The 16,169-nt window shown below is 43.1% G+C and overlaps 1 protein-coding gene and 1 non-coding gene across 2 annotated transcripts; both read right to left on the reverse strand.

The window, feature by feature from the left end:
* Positions 1-58: 58 nt before the first annotated feature.
* On the reverse strand, positions 59-16,169 carry RTRAF (RNA transcription, translation and transport factor). The gene is made up of 8 exons (XM_002718245.6): positions 16,012-16,169; positions 14,500-14,624; positions 10,051-10,150; positions 5,255-5,341; positions 3,997-4,085; positions 2,513-2,581; positions 499-547; positions 59-333 (listed from the first exon to the last, which is right to left on the reverse strand). The coding sequence occupies exons 1-8, from the start codon at positions 16,070-16,072 to the stop codon at positions 179-181; spliced, it is 735 nt and encodes a 244-aa protein (XP_002718291.1). The 5' UTR covers positions 16,073-16,169; the 3' UTR covers positions 59-178.
* LOC127484045 (small Cajal body-specific RNA 23) lies at positions 7,073-7,197 on the reverse strand. The gene has a single exon (XR_007910826.1).

Consider the following 16,169-nt stretch of genomic DNA (forward strand, 5'->3'; position numbering starts at 1 on the left):
ATAGTCTGTATGCATGTACCTTAAATGAAAAGGAACCGATTATAAAAAAAAAAAAAAATTCCACTTTCCCAAACTTTATTAAAGCAGTGAATTTCCTGGGATGCCTCCCGTGACAAACACATGCCAGAAGTGTACGTGGTTCCCAAGTAGTAAGAGGGGAGAAGCGGAACCCGAGTGTTCATCTCCCCACTTTCCCCAGTCTGTGGTCTGTCTTTGGGTCGGCGATGATCGCCTGCACAGCTACTATGGCTTCGTTAATTTTTGTCTGTAGCTCTCTCAGCTCTTCTATATGCAGCAACCGCAGAATCTGCGCAGCTTCGTTAAGAACTGCATCTGTTTCATAAGAAAAAACGTTGCATTAATGAGGCCTTCAGAAGCACCAAGATCCACTTTTCTTTCTCTACAGTTTCTGAAGTACCCTCATCGGTAACCTCTGCATTCTCCTTCAAGTAGTCACTACATCTCTATAGTCTAAATTAATTAATTAAAATCACTTACCTCCTGTGTCAAAACCAAGAATATGTTTGTCTAAAGCAACAGGCAAGCCCTTAAAAGGGAGGAAGGACAAAATGAGACTATGGTTAGAAACACTGTTTTCAGCTGAAACTGTGAAAAGCAGGTAACTCTTCTGCTGAAATCTGCTTTGTGATAACACTACACCTACTATAACCGCTTAGGAAAGAAGAGCCTTTGCCCATTTAGCTAACCAGTCAGCCCCTGCACAGAGACATACCCAAGAGGGTGACTATGACATGAAGCTGGACAATCTGCTGCTTACAGGGTATAACAAAATACACAGGTGTTCAGCGGTGCCTGACTAGATACTTTTCTCAGAACCCACCCTGTTACTAGGTGATCTTGTCATGGTGGAAAACACTCCAGTGTACTTACACAAACCCAGCTGGCTACATCACAGGGTGATACAATCTTAGGGGACACCCACATATGAGCTGTTACTACTTTATTCCTGCCTAATCTATTAATGTAAATCTACCTTGGTTCCATCTGCTTTCAAGTAGCTAGTAAGTTACACAAGCTAGGACACCAAAGGGTGTGACAGCAAAACTGAGGGGTGGAATTGTGCTGAGCAGCCTTCTGTGTCAGTCATCCCCACGGTCTGCCAGAGACCACCACACAATAGCCACCTCTCAAAATTTGCACATGCCCCAAATACCAGTTATGCAGTCACAAACAGCAACAGTATACTGTGAGAACTTCTCGACCGTATTATTACAGGCTGTTGTCTTTAAAATTAAGACTTGGAACATTAAAGGAAACTCCATTTTACTACACAAACGAGCAAAGATTTTCAGCTATGCTCTTACTTGCACTGCCTTCCACACCACAGACTTTGTTTTGCTGAATGAATGACTTTTTTCAATTAGAACAATATACTGTCTGTTCTATACAGTGGATGAAATAAGCTGATCTTTAACCCATTTGCAGTAGCCCAATTCATGCATAATTCTAAAAGAGAAGAAACTATTTCAGTTTCAGGGGATGGCACAGCCCTGACATTAGGAACCTCTCACACTGCTGGGCCCTGCTAAGGGGGGTCAGAGGAAAGATGACAAAAGAGGGACCAAATCCCAGAATGGTGGCTGTGCCCAAGGCATTCGCTCTACGTTTTGTGGAGCAGGGAGCGGGGCATGATCAGACACCTGCTGCCACGAACCCTTTCAACACTCTCAGTGCTGTCTCACAGCCAGTGAGACGAGCAATTTGAAGGTATGTGAAGAAGTTTATAGGAAAATGGAATTAAGTTTATTTAGATGCAAACTTTTTCAAAACCTTTTTGAAAATCCCTTCTACTTGGATTTTCTGATACAGTTAAATCTAAAAATATCCCAGAAATACTTTTTTTTATCCTTCAGGGAAGTTATCTTGGGGCAGACTTTTCCCAGTGCGTCCATTCTCCACAGCCTCCCCTTTCAGTGGGCAGACGAGCAGGCTCACACAGGCCTCCACGTGGACCACTGCTCCTCAGTCACCATCCAGGCTCTGGACGCACGTGGCCCGAGCTCAACCTCGATCTACGAGGTGGCTTTAGCCGAGTTACTTTCTCGTCATGTCTCATGCCAGAAAATGGATCAGAACAATTTATTCTGAAGGAAAAAAATACCAGGGATGGGATTTAGAAAAAGATGAAAAATAGTAGCAAAGAAAAGCCGTGTCCTTCGTTTTCCAGCAGGAATCATAATCATCTAATTTCACAAGGGTAAAACCGTCTCAAATCACCTTCAGCTGGGCAAATGCGCTGGTTGGTAGACGGTCACTGGTAGGTGCCTGAAGTAAGATAAACACACTGATTTTTTTTTTTTTTTTCACTCAAAAGTGGTGCCCAGAAACTAGACACGTTCAGTTTGCCTCAGAACCAAACCACTGAAGCAAGCTATCCTTTGTCAGGGCCGACCTACAGAGAACTGACATCTGTCTTCAGCACACAAAATGTAGTTTGTGGCAAGAAGAAACAGTCATTAATAACTTACAGATTTAATAAAAGCGTACATACCTCTTTTGTTTGATTTGCTTTAGCAACTGCATCCTGTGTCAGGCGCTCCTGAACCAAAATGCGAATTGCCTAAGAAACCCCAAAATAGTGTGCTTACTTTTGATAAACTGTTTACCGTATTTTCATACATAGTCTCATGATCTTTTACACATATTTGTGGTTGCAAATGTATTAAACACTGGTTGCTCCATAGTTAATATACTGATGTTTACAATGGACAAACCTACTAAGATGTTTTCCTTATTACCACGTATTGTTTGAAAGCCTCTTAAGGTAACGCAGGAGATAAACATGCAGCCAGAACTTGAATTTTATAAAACTTCCTGCTCTAGTTGATTTACACTTTTCCCATCAGGTTTTCAGTCTAAAAAGAACTCCACACATACTATATATATCTGTTGCTCCTCAGTTTGATGAATAAAGCTGCCAAGGTCACTGCAGAACTGTTCCAAGGCAATTTACATAATAAGGGAAGAACAAGACTTTGAAAAAGCTAAATTTCAATAAAAAACAACTTTTGTCTTGTGGCATCCAATCTGGGTTAAGAAAATCCAGATAACATTCAGATTCAGTGTAGAGAATTTTAATAATCTAGGAAATCAATCTTTCCCTTGTATAAACTTACATTTAATATTCACACTCCTAAAAAGTATGATACATTCTGGCTTAATCTTTTCTGAGTGAAATTTAATCGGTCATCTTAGTGAAAAAGTGCAAAGTTTAAAATACGTTACAGGCACAGAGCCCAAAGCTCTTCACTCCTGTAAAAGCAGTAACAACCCCCACTAAGTCTGGCATCCCAAGTCCACTACCCTGTTTCCTGCCACTGTTCCTGCGCCACCACAGGGAATAAATCTTCTGAAGTGTGAGCCTCTGGTTTCTCTGAGCCAACAGGGACCACTTTCGGAGTACTAGGCTCCCTCTACAGTGAAGGTATGGACTGTGTGGCCCATCCAGGATGTAGCACTCTCACAAGGCAGACACAGTCGTCTCTCAGTTCATTCATTCTGGGGCCTATGGTTCTGACCAAATTCACCATTACTGATTCTGTATCTTCCACTCTCTTGGTGAATACATACTTTAAGTCCCTAAAAGGGAAAAGAATGAGCCAGGATGGATCTGAGTTTTTATGCTAAACCCTGGCTCTATCACTTTGTGTCACCTTAGACATCATTTATCATCCTTCAAGTCTCATTTCTTCACATGCATTATTTTTTGAATAAGGACAGTAGCCTCTGCCTCCACAACTGTTGAGAGGATGGACTGAGATCTTTGTAAGAAACTTAGCACGGTGACAGCAGAGTTAACACTCTGTGGTATTAGGTACTGGGCAATCTAGTGAGAACTGCTTGACGCCCTACATTCTTCCCCTGCAGTTTAGTCACTCAACCCTAGGTTTCAGTATCAACAGCTCATATTTAGAAGATGAAGAGATGTTTTCCATATACAGAGTTTCTGCCAAGAATCAAGAATATGAAACTGACCTTAAGCATTACCAGGTAATCGTCATGACGCTGAATCTGAAGCAGGTTAGCCAAAGCCATTACACCAGCCTTGAAATCAGGATTATTTACTATGAAAGATTAAAAATGAAAAAACAAAAAACACATTTCAGCTCCACAATCGTAATACTGACATATCTGTGAATATACACACTTATAAAAATGTTTAAAAATTTCCCCGTAACAATTCTCTTTAACTTTTAATAGTACTGAAAAAGAAAAAACTTAAGGCAGTTAAATATCAACAATTAGATTTATGAGCTAGTTTTTCCTATTTCATATTTCATCAGCCAAACTGACTAATTAAACTCCTATTAGGTTTGTTCTGAAACTTAGAAAAGGCCCACTCATGTAGCATTTTTAATTAACATTTCTTCCCAAGGCTATTAATTTTCACACACAGATCCCTTCAATGGGCAGTTTTCTCTAGGCAGTGGCCCTGGAGTGTCCAACAAGCTTCCTCATTTGTAAGCATAACTCATCAGTTATAGGTCACAAGGAAATCAGCCAGCAAAAAAGTATTTAACATAATTTAATCTAGGTAATTAGAACTGTCACACTTTTAAAAGGAGAAAGAATTACTGGAAGACACTTGAGAACGATGAAAAATGTTAGGACTTACGGTATCATTGGATTAAAAAATTTCTAGGGGCTGGTGCTGCGGTGCAGTGGGTAAAGCGGCTGCCTGCAGTGCCGGCATCCCATATGGGCGTCAGTTTGAGTCCTGGCTGCTCCTCTTCCTATCCAGCTCTCTGCTATGGCCTGGGAAAGCAGCAGATGGCCCAAATCCTTGGGGCCCTGCACCCACATCGGAGACCCAGTAGAAGCTCCTTGCTTCAGACTGGCCCAGCTCTGGCCGTTGCGGCCATTTGTGGAGTGAACCAGCAGACAGAAGATCGATCTCTCCCTGCTTCTGACACTCTGTAACTGCCTTTCAGACAAATATTTTTTTAAATAAAGTCTACACACCCAGGAAGGCATAAAAAGGACCTCCATGATTAATACAAAGTAAAACCCCAGATTACTAGCAGTAAATCAAGTAACGGCATTTCCACACATGGTTATTCAACTGCAAGGGGAGGGAGAAAGCATATTATATCAAACAATGAAAAACGGTATAAGGACTATGCAACATAAATGCTATCTAAAGTATTCTTAATTTACTAAAACCATATAAACCTAGACTTTAGGAAGTAAAAGAAAAATGTTGACGTTCAGTTTTACATATTTATATACTCACCATCCAAATTGATTAGTGGCTCTGCATTTTTAGTTGCATTGTCAGCATTTTTTGTATTATCAGGTACTAAGTCCTTGTATTTTTCAGCTATAAAAAATAGACAAAAATGCAATTTGTAGACTTTTAACTCTTAAAAGTAAACAATGCTTATCAGCTGTTTCACTTAACCAAACTATTCATAAGGCAACTCAAATAAAAATTTTTTGGCAAGAATATCTAACAAAAGATAATGCGTCTATACATACGCTAAGCTAAAATGATTAAATACTAGGCACAAATATTTTTATTAATATTTATAAAGGTAATGATTTTAATACTGAATTTTAGGAAGGAAAAGTGTCCTTATACAGCCTCCTCTGTAACAGGAAGCTAGGGATAGACGACTGAAAACCGACCCTTCCCCCAGCCTTCTGAATGTTGTATGTAAAGTCTGAAAATCCTGCTTTCTAAAAAGAGAAATCAACTCACAAACACAGCATCATATACTAACCTAAAACTTTTTTATGGAAACTTGGTATTCAAAATTACAAAGGTAGATTTTACAACTTTCATTTCAAAAACAAGAAGAAGTTATGCATAAAAACACTTAATGATTCACTCAACTAAATGCCCAAAATAACATCTTAGGATATCATGGTTATTTGATTGCTAATGAAACAAGAGGGAAAAATAAAAGCATTTAAACTTAAGTCACACAGGAGTTAAAAGGGGCTCCCACTAGCCCAGTCTGGAAAGACATTACACTGACAAAAAGGGTTATGACCCACCAAATGAAGTAAGAACCAAAGCCTCTAAGCTGGCTTACACGAAGAAACAAATTGAGAAGGGAAAGCTGTTCCTTACAGAAGAGAGTTAACAAACAATTGCAGAAGGAACGGTGGAAGTGGAAAAACTGGAAAACCACCTGTTTGTGGGCGACAGAACACTTGATTCAGAAGACCCTCCTCAGAAGGACGCTCCGAGGAGAGGAAGGTCCGAGCACAACCACCGACACAGCCCAGAGCATCTCCCCGCGGAACAACACACGGATGACAAGGGGGTATCCAGAGCGCAGAAGTGCCCCCGGTTCCCAGGACTAGCCATCAGACAGATCACCTCAGTGGTATTCTTAAGCAAAGTATAAACCATGAAGAGAACCAAGAGGAAATTTCTTACAAACCCAAATTGAGGGACACTCTCTCTACAAAATGAAAGTCGGTGTCACTGAGGGCAAATAAGTAACTAGGAAATGTTCCGGATTACAGGCAACTAACCAGAGAACACCTGAAAGCAATGCATACCCTGGGCCTGCCTTCTGCTCCTGTTAAGGGTGGGAAGGGGCAGACTATAAAGAAGATGACTGGACTGGCTGGTGAAATGCAACATCTACAGATCATAGTACTGCATCAAAGTTCATTTCCTGATTTTGATCAAAGTATTGTGGTGATCAAAGACAGTATCACAGAAAATGCATATAAAGTAGTCAACAGTAAAGAGAATCACCTGCAATTCTAGAAAATGATTTAGAAAAAAGCTGAAGTAAAAAAAAAAAAAGTCCGATTTTAATGAGTATTGAAAGAAAAATGGTAAGGCACAAATTAAAACGCACAATGGTATAGGCAAATTTTTTTTGACAATAGAATTAAAAGTTTATTTTGGTGCCAAAAGTTTTTGAAAACCATGCACAGGATTTCCATTATACTCATGTGTATGGTTTCAAAGACATTTCCACCGAGAGACGCCTTGGAGCGCTTCCCACAGACGGGCGTGCAGCACTGTGGCCACTTCCAGCAGTGACACGCCCTCCTCCTGCAGGACTCGCACGGGCCTAACGCTGCTTGTTGTACTGAAAACCGTGGTGTCCCGTGTCCACTCAGACAGGGCACCCCCAAACCAGTCCTGTCTCTCTTGCTCACAGAGGACAGGTCAGGACCACAAGGAGATGACCGAGTCCTGGTGAGCGCGGTATAGGCAAATTTAAAATAAGTAGCAGTAAATTGGAAGGCAACCTATTAACGTAAAACCACAGAAGAACACCAGCACCGACTACTGATAAGGAACAGTATTACTACTTTAACCAACTCAAAAAGTCTTTGTTCTTACAATTCTCAATTTTAAGATAGACGAAGGGGCTGGTGTTGTGGCTTAAGGGGTTAAACTGCCACCTGCAATGCCAGCATGCCATATGGGCACCAGTTCAAGTCCAGGCTGCTCCACTTCCGATCCAGCTCCCTAATGTGCCTGGGAAAGCAGCAGCAGATGGCCCAAGTCCTTGGGCCCCTGCATCCACGTGGGAGACCAGGAAGAAGGCCCAGCCTCAGCCTATTGTAGTCATTTGGGGTGTAAACCAGAGGATGGAAAATCTGTTTCTGTCAATCTGCCTTTCAAATAAATAAAAACATTTTTTCTCTGTAAATCTTTCAAATAAATCTTTTTTAAAAAAAGATGAAAGAAAACATGTTTCCTAGTTATACTTCTAATACACTTTTGATAACATTTGAAATATGTTCATTTATTAAATATCAAAAAATTAACAAACAAGCTTTTTAAATTCATTATAAAAGACAATGCTATTATTGAGAAACAAATATATGTACTTGTTATCAAGTGTGAGGATACACGATCATGCGGTACCTACCAGTCAATGTGGAAAGATTACAGAAATGGAACCAATAGAATGAACAAAGATATAACAGAGTAAACTGACATGTGACAAAGAATTTTGGAGGGAATAGCTTAAAAAAAAAATCTTGATAAGCCAAAGGCTACTTCACTGCAAATCGGCTCACACAGGTCCTACCAACCCGGAGGACATGTAAAGACTTTTGTTACACATCCTAACAATCAATACTGCTAAGGCCACAAGGCTTGATTATGACATTGACTTTCTAAAGAAAAGCCCACATATTTTCTTTGTAAACTGCAACTGAAAGTAAAGAAGTCTCAGCTTAAGAAATTTCCTTAAAATATTTTGCCATCTGGCTTCTGAAATGGAAGCCTGAGGTAAGAACGAAATAACAACTAATCAAATCAGCACAAACAACTAATCAAATCAGCACACACAAACATCACCACCTGCATCTGCCAGTTACTGACACTGGTAGGTGTCTACGGCCTGCAGGAAACTATGTCGGTACCAAGACCCCTCCAATCCCTGGGACCTGTGCAGGTGTCACTTCGCACCAGAAAAGGGACCTTTTCTTAATGGTTACATAAAGGAGATGTGGGGATTATCCTGGATGCTCCAGGTGGGCCCAAAGTAACCATAATGTCCTCCTAAGAAGGAGGCACAGGATCAGAGCCACAGAACAAGTGGCAACGGAAGCAGAGTCAGAGAGCAGATAGTATGCTGCCACAGTGGACGATGGAGGAAGAGGCCAGAGGCAAGGACACAGGAGGCACTAAGATGACAAGAAATGGATTTTCTCATCATTCCCCAAACTAAACCCGTCCTGCTGACAACTTGACTTTAGCCCATGAGACTGATGTCAGACTTCTGACCCAAAATAAGATAACAGCTTGTGTTTTAAGTTATCAAGGTCGTGGTGATTTTTTATAGCAGCAATAAGAGACTAAGTACCAGGCAGAAACCAAGGCTGAGTGTCAGCTTACAAGAAAGAGAAGCAAAATTCCAAGTGGCAAATGACTTAAAAGCTATAATAGAGTTCTAAGCTATGAAAGACCAGAAGGAAATATTACTGCTAAGGTAGCACTGGAGCTGGATCCTAAAAGGATGGGCAGGATTTAGACCTGTGCAGATAAAATAGTAATAATAATAGCCGAGTGAGAAAATAAGGATGTAAAGCAAGTAAACTGTTACTCTTGTTTGGCTGTCCGGTGGGTGAATACTGGTTGACAACACTCATCAAAGGTCTTAAATACCAGGCTAAGGGACTTACAGGTTTTGTTTGTTTGTTTTTTTAATACAAAATGGGTTACTAGTGATGTTTCTGAATATGTAACTGGAGCTATTCTTTGGAAACTAGTATTAAGTAGCATTCTTAAACAGATTTACATTTCGGGAAGTCAGTTTGTTGGGCTAACCAGTTGAGAACAGGGGGTGACACCTAAGAGGAGACCAGCTGGGGAGACAGTATAATCATCTCTGCAGAAAGTGCCAAGAGCCTGAATTAGGGTGATGGCAGGGAACCAGACAAGACACAACAGACACCAGAGAAGATCAACGGGGGCAGGAGGAGAGGCAAAGGGAAAAGCCAAAGTACCAAAAAGGTGTCAAAAGCAAATGATTAAGACTAGAACTGATAGTATCATAAGAGAACATTAAAAGCAGACAATGGAGGCAAGAGTACACCTTGCGTTGAGATGCTGGCAGGCCTTACAAAGAAATGGTCTAGCAAGAAGAATTCAATTTTAATAGAAATTTTTGCTATGGGTACTAATACTCAAAAGCCTCCAATAATACATGTATCTGTGTATTTTGGCCTATAGTATATTAATGTATACTGACATTATTAAGACATGTTTCATTCTCTCGTGAAATTACCTGCTGCCACCAACACTCCAGAACACCAGCAATTGGAACACTCACAATTGACCTGGAAAGACTACAGCGCAGACTGCAAAAGGCGGCACATTTACTGTGTAATGTTACACTGTCAGAAGACAATAAACTAGTCTCCCTGAAAACACCATTTCCAAATTCTAAAAGAACAATTTAAGTATCAATGAAGGACAATATAAAGTGCTTTTATATCTTGTGATAAAAATGAACCACAGCTAAAACTTTTGTTTCCTGGACTTTAATACTCCCTTTCCCACCTTTCCTCTCTAAAACACACAATTCCCATAAAACATACCATTATCTCCATATTCAAGTCTAACAGCTAAACCAAGAAGCCAGTCAATTGCTTCCTGTCGATCTTGAATCTTGAAAGGACAGTTAACATCTCTAAGATACTGAGGGGGAAAAAAAAAAGAAATCCAGTTTCATTATTACCATAAAGTTAAAAAAAAAAAAACAAAAGAACTGTGGAGTTCAAAGATATCTTACTTTGGATCTCCAAAAAGTTCTTATAACATTTATGCTACTATATTTCCGATGCAATTTTGTAACCCAAAGGAAGTTAAACATTTAAGTGTACCACTTTAACAATGAAAAAAAAAACCAGGGGCAGGCCTTTAGCACACAGGTTACCCTGCCACCTTGGATGATTCAAGTTCTGGCTCCGCCCTTCATTTCAGCTTCCTACTAATGCACACCCTGGGAGGGCAGTGGGTGATGGCACAGTCATCAGGTCCCTGCCACCCAAGTGTGAGAGCTGGACTGAGCTCCTGGCTCTTGGCTTTGGCCTGGCCCAGCCCTAGCTGTTGAGGGAACTGGTAGCAGGGTGATCTGTTTCACTGGCTTTCAAAAAAAGTAAATAAATTTTAAAAGAAAAAGAATTTTCATGATGCTTTTTTGAAATTTGTCTTTGCAGATTTCAGGCAGGACATGGAATCCAGAATAAGCTCTTCATTTAACAGATGAGAAGAAACAGAGGCCCGAGAGACTCCTACTTGCCAATGATTGCACAATTTAGATCTGGGACTCAAATCTAAAGTTTCTGATTACAGGTCTCAATAGTACAGACAACTCTAAAGAAGGCTATATAAAAAATTACCTAAACCATAACTTTCATATTATGGGATTGCCTGTGTATAGAATAAGCCTCATAATATATACATGTAAAGCACAATTGAGTGTTCTTTTAAAAAACTTTTGTGTTTCTTATTCATTTTATTTGTTTGAAAAACAGAGAAAGAGAGGCAGAGATCTCCTCCACTGGTTCACTTTGCAAATGCTCACAGAAGCCAGAGTTGGGCCAGGCTGTAGCCAGGGGCTGGGACTCAACCCAGGGCTTCCACGTGGGTAGCAGGAACCCACTACTTGAGCCATTGCCTGCTGCTTCCAAGGATGTGAATTAGCAGGCAGCTGGAATTGGAAGCAGAACCAGGACAGGAACTAACGCACTCTGGATATGGAAGGCAGGAGTCCCAAACAGAGTCCTAACTGCTATGCCAAATACCTTCCTCCTAGCTATGCACTTTAAATAAAGCTAAGAAGTTGTATAACCAAATGAGTGTCATGCCTCAAATAAGTGTCTTATGAGCTTTAAATTAATTCCAGCAATAATATCTTAGGCAGAATTCTTGGAACTCCCTTTTGGAAGTCTTTTCAGGGATAATTAATGAATCAATTTTTAGCCATACCTCATTTTTAACCATTTTATTCTCCTCAAAAAACTTCTGAGTATTTAAAAAGAAACAAAAAAGGTCTATCTGTATTAAGGATATTTAAAAGATGTAACACATGATGTAAAAAATCTAAAAGAAAAGTTCCAAACATACTCACACAATGACAGTGCCACTCAATAGAGAGACCAACCTGAAAGTCTGTTTGGTAAAGTTCCAACACATTCGCCTTGAAGTTATCCTACCTTACTATTGCTTCTGGGTGTTTTACATGAGAAAAAAATTTTTATATTCTTCAAACACTTTTCTACATGTGAAATTTTAAAACTGCCTTATACACATGAATATACTACAAGGTACAGAATACAGAAATATAACATCTTGATAACGTATTTCAAAGTCTTAAGAAGCCCATGAAAATTGCAAAAGTATTTTCTTAAGAACAAAGGCAAATAATCCAGCAGTAGCAATAACAAGCGCACAGCATTTGCTATGCACCAGGCACTTCCATGAACAGGTCGTGGGGACTTCAAAAAGGTCATGAAAAATGGAATTAAAAGCATATTTGGGGCCGGCGCCGCGGCTCACTAGGCTAATCCTCCGCCTAGCGGCGCCGGCACACCGGGTTCTAGTCCCGGTCGGGGCGCCGGATTCTGTCCCGGTTGCCCCTCTTCCAGGCCAGCCCTCTGCTGTGGCCCGGGAGTGCAGTGGAGGATGGCCCAGGTGCTTGGGCCCTGCACCCCATGGGAGACCAGGAAAAGCACCTGGCTCCTGGCTCCTGCCATCGGATCAGCGCGGTGCGCCGGCCGCAGCGCGCCGGCCGCGGCGGCCATTGGAGGGTGAACCAACGGCAAAAGGAAGACCTTTCTCTCTGTCTCTCTCTCTCACTGTCCACTCTGCCTGTCAAAAAAAAAAAAAAAAAAAAAAAAAAAAAAGCATATTTGGCACAAAAAGCTTTTGAAATTCATGCACTGTTTTTCATAATACACATTTCCTATGACCTTTCTGCAGATCTCTTTTAGGCAAACATTTTAATTTGTTCTCACCGAAAGAGATTACCTTCTAATTTCCCTTTTCTAAGAACTCTGTGAAGCACTCTAGAATGTGGGTACAACACTCACAGAGCCACTCCTGAGGCTCACAGCATGGGTTTATCATCTCCTTGTCAAAAAAGTCACTGAATTTAAGGAGAAAGGTGTTTAATCACTTTGCTCTTACACATCAAATACCGATGATGAAAACTTTTTAATGTAGGTAGAGGCTGTAAAACATGGGGTGCCCCGTAGCCGGTTAAGCCACCATCTGCAGTGCCAGCATCCCATATGGGGGTTGGTTTGAATGCTACCTGATCCACTCCCAATCCAGCTCCCTGCTGATGCACCTGCGAAGGCACCAGAGGATGGCCAACCACTTGGGCCCCTGCACCCACGTGGGAGACATGGTAGAAGCTCCTGGCTTCAGCCTGGCCCAGCCCTGGCTGCTGTGGCCATTTGGGGAGTGAACCAACAGATGGAAGATCTCTGTCTCTTCCTCTCTATGATTCTTTCAAATGAATAAATAAATCTTTAAAAAAAAAAGTTGTAAAATGTGATCTTTATTCTATTTTGAAAACAAGTATTTCTATTAAAATATCACAATATTAAACTAAGTCAATGGAAAAAAAATTTAGCCACAAAAATGACATACACACAGACCTTCCTAGGACTATTTCTACTGCACATAACGGACATCTGCGTACATTAAAAATAAGCATGGCCAGCACCACAGCATAGTAGGCTAAACCTCTGCCTGAGGTGCTGGTATCCCATATGGGCGCCTGTTCGTGTCCTGGCTGCTCCTTTTCTATGCAGCTCTCTGCTGTGACCTGGGAAAGTACTGGAAGATGGCCCAACTGCTTGGACCCCTGTACCCATGTGGTCAACCCAGAGGAAGCTCCCAGCTCCCGGCTTTGTATCAGACTAGCTCTGGCCATTGCAACCATTTGGGAAGTGAACCAGGGAACAGAAGATCTCGTCTCTCTCTCTCTGTACTCTGCCTCTCAAATAAATGAAATCTTAAAAAAACAAAAAACAAGCATGAACATGGCAGTCTTAGTTTTCAAGTTTATCAATAATGTTTTGTTATTCCAAAAGATTTGGTAAAAGTGTATTGGGGGCTGGCGCCGTGGCTCACTTGGTTAATCTTCCACCTGCGGCACCAGCATCCCATATGGGTGCCGGGTTCTAGTCCCGGCTGCTCCTCCTCCAGTCCAGCTCTCTGCTGTGGCCTGGGAGTGCAGTGGAGGATGGCCCAAGTGTTTGGGCCCCTGCACCTGCATGGGAGACCAGGAGAAAGCTCCTGGCTCTGGCTTCGGATTGGCGTAACTCCGGCCGTAGCAGCCATTTGGGGAGTGAACCAATGGAAGGCCTTTCTCTCTGTCTCACTGTCTATAACTCTACCTGTCAAATTTTTTTTAAAAGTGTATTATTACTGCACTTTTAGTGTAATGTAAAAAATCTGATTTTGGCCGTTAAATCAAAGACTACATATCACTGTTTAAGAAGCTTCACAATATTTCCAGAGGAAACTATTTCTATGTAGTATTCAGGTTTGGTAGGAAGGGATATCATTCTCTCTAGAATCAAAAGAAACACAGACAGGGCCGGTGCGCTGGCATAGTAGGTTAAGCCTCCACCTGCAGCGCTGGCATCCTATATGAGCACCAGGTTCTAGTCCCGGGTGCTCCTCTTCTCGTCCAGCTCTCTGCTGTGGCCCGGGAGGGCAGTGGAGGATGGCCCAGGTGCTTGGGCCCTGCACCCCATGGGAGACCAGGAGGAGGCTCCTGGCTTTGGATCGGCGCAGCTCTGGCCGTTGGAGCCATTTAAACAATGGATGACAGAGCTTTCTGTCTCTTTCTGTCTATAACTCTACCTCTCAAATAAATAAATAAAATCTTAAAAAAAAGAAACACAGTTAAAAAAACCGGAACCACTGAAGTCCGCGTTTCCAACGACGATCACTGTTGTCCAAGGACGAGTCATCGCAAGCTTGCTTCCACGCAGCTCTGCTTTGCTTCTACTTCCCTGACTCGTTACCTTTTCAAAGAACTTGGGCCAGTCGCTGCTGTGGATGTTTCTTAAGTTCCCTCTGTCTTCAATCTTGTAGTGTCTGATTTTCTGATCTTCAAGCCAAACGATGAAGTTTCTAAATTCTGTTTCATCTGCAACAAAAAGTCACCAAGTCACCAGAAATATTCACCAGAATACTTTCACGTATTCCCCAGAACACTTCCTCCTCCACAGATAACTAGTCTCGTGGACTTTTCTCAACCCCAAGATACTAAGTTCATGGAGCTGACAGAAGTACGAGTCGGAAGTACAGACGGGAGCCAGACAGTAACAATCATCTGTTCCCGTCCCGGCCTGGGTTCAGATTCTGGGTTCTATGGTTACGCGGATCTGGGGACACCACCTATAGTCTCTGTGCTCCAGAGTCTTCCACCTACTCCATGGGCTAATAATATTAGCACGTATCTGGCATCGCCGGGAAGCTTATGTGAAGACGAACAAAGTGTCTAGCATAGAGCTGCGCTGTTTTAATGTTATTAATATTCCGGTTCCTTTCAGGGGGAGACGAGACTACTTAAGGCTTAATTTTTGCCACAGAATTAATAAGGAAAAATGAAATAAGGAATAACAGATCAAATGACAAAACTTAGGGAAGACAGCAGGTATCACGGAAGGTTACTCCCACATTAAGGGCGCCTCGCACACGATTTCAGCCCACCCCCTTTCAACACACCCTTATGATACGGGTAATAGCCCCATTTCACAGACGAGCAAACTGGGGCGCAAAGGTTCACACCCACATTTGAGCTACAGCGCCACGGACCCTTGTCCATTAAGTAAAAGGCAAAGTGGAAAAACACACCACTACCGTTTGCTACGCTTCTACGCAAGACGGAAAAAACCAGCACGTAGTCGGCTCGGAAATCGGTTTCAGCAGGCCGCCTGCGGTGCTCTGAGCGCCGCGCCGCAAGCTGGACTCGGGGGTCCCTCTCGGAGGCCAGCAGGAACACGACTTTGTAAAGACTTCAACGCAGGAACATCCCCCAACACTCCGGTGTTCGCGACGCAGCCTGCCCGCTTAGGGGCTACTTCACTTCCGTGCACGCCCCGTGCGACCCCCCGAGCCCGCGCCCCCCGCCCCGCCCGGGCCTCAGCGCCTGCTCTCTGCGGCTGCTCCCTGGGCCGGGCCTCCCACCCCTGGAGCTCGGCTGCTGCAGCCGGTGACCCCCTCTGCACCCTCCCCAGAACCCAGCGCGCCGCGGGCCCCCAGCAGGTGCCCCAGGTACAGCCTAACGACCCCCGCTTAAGTGAGAAAACAACGAAAGCCTCCCGTTGGGTGTGCCAAGGCCGGGTGGCGGCAGCAGTTTAGCAAGTGCAGAAAGTGTCGGCGCCGAGGCAGGGCCGGGAGAGGGGGCTCCTTAGCCCGGGGAGCGGCCCCGGGGCACCCAGGGGCAGCCAAGGCCGCCGAGGGTCCCGGTGAGGAGGCAGGGTGGGGACGCTCGGGGAGGGACCGCCGCCGGCCCCGGGCCGCCGCCTCACCTTTGCAGTTGAAGCCAGAAGGGTTGTGGTAGTCCAGAGCCGTCAGCTTGCGTCGGAACATGGTCCCCGCTTCTCGCTCTGGTCCCCCGGGCCTCAGCCGGGAGAAGAGAAGCGAGGAGAAGCAGGCGGCGCAGGCACCGGCGACGCGGCGAGAGGGC

This window comes from Oryctolagus cuniculus, chromosome 12 (genome assembly GCF_051225735.1).
Source record: "Oryctolagus cuniculus isolate XC-2025 breed Fujian yellow rabbit chromosome 12, ASM5122573v1, whole genome shotgun sequence".
Classification (NCBI taxonomy): domain Eukaryota; kingdom Metazoa; phylum Chordata; class Mammalia; order Lagomorpha; family Leporidae; genus Oryctolagus; species Oryctolagus cuniculus.

Bases quoted from the DNA above. Each gene is read 5' to 3' on its own strand.
- RTRAF (XM_002718245.6), bottom strand. From the start codon at position 16,072: ATGTTCCGACGCAAGCTGACGGCTCTGGACTACCACAACCCTTCTGGC. The intron at 14,625-16,011 runs GTGAGGCGGCGG...TTTTTGTTGCAG, and splicing joins TTCTGGCTTCAACTGCAAAG to ATGAAACAGAATTTAGAAAC. The intron at 10,151-14,499 runs GTAACGAGTCAG...TTTCCCCCTCAG, and splicing joins GGCCCAAGTTCTTTGAAAAG to TATCTTAGAGATGTTAACTG.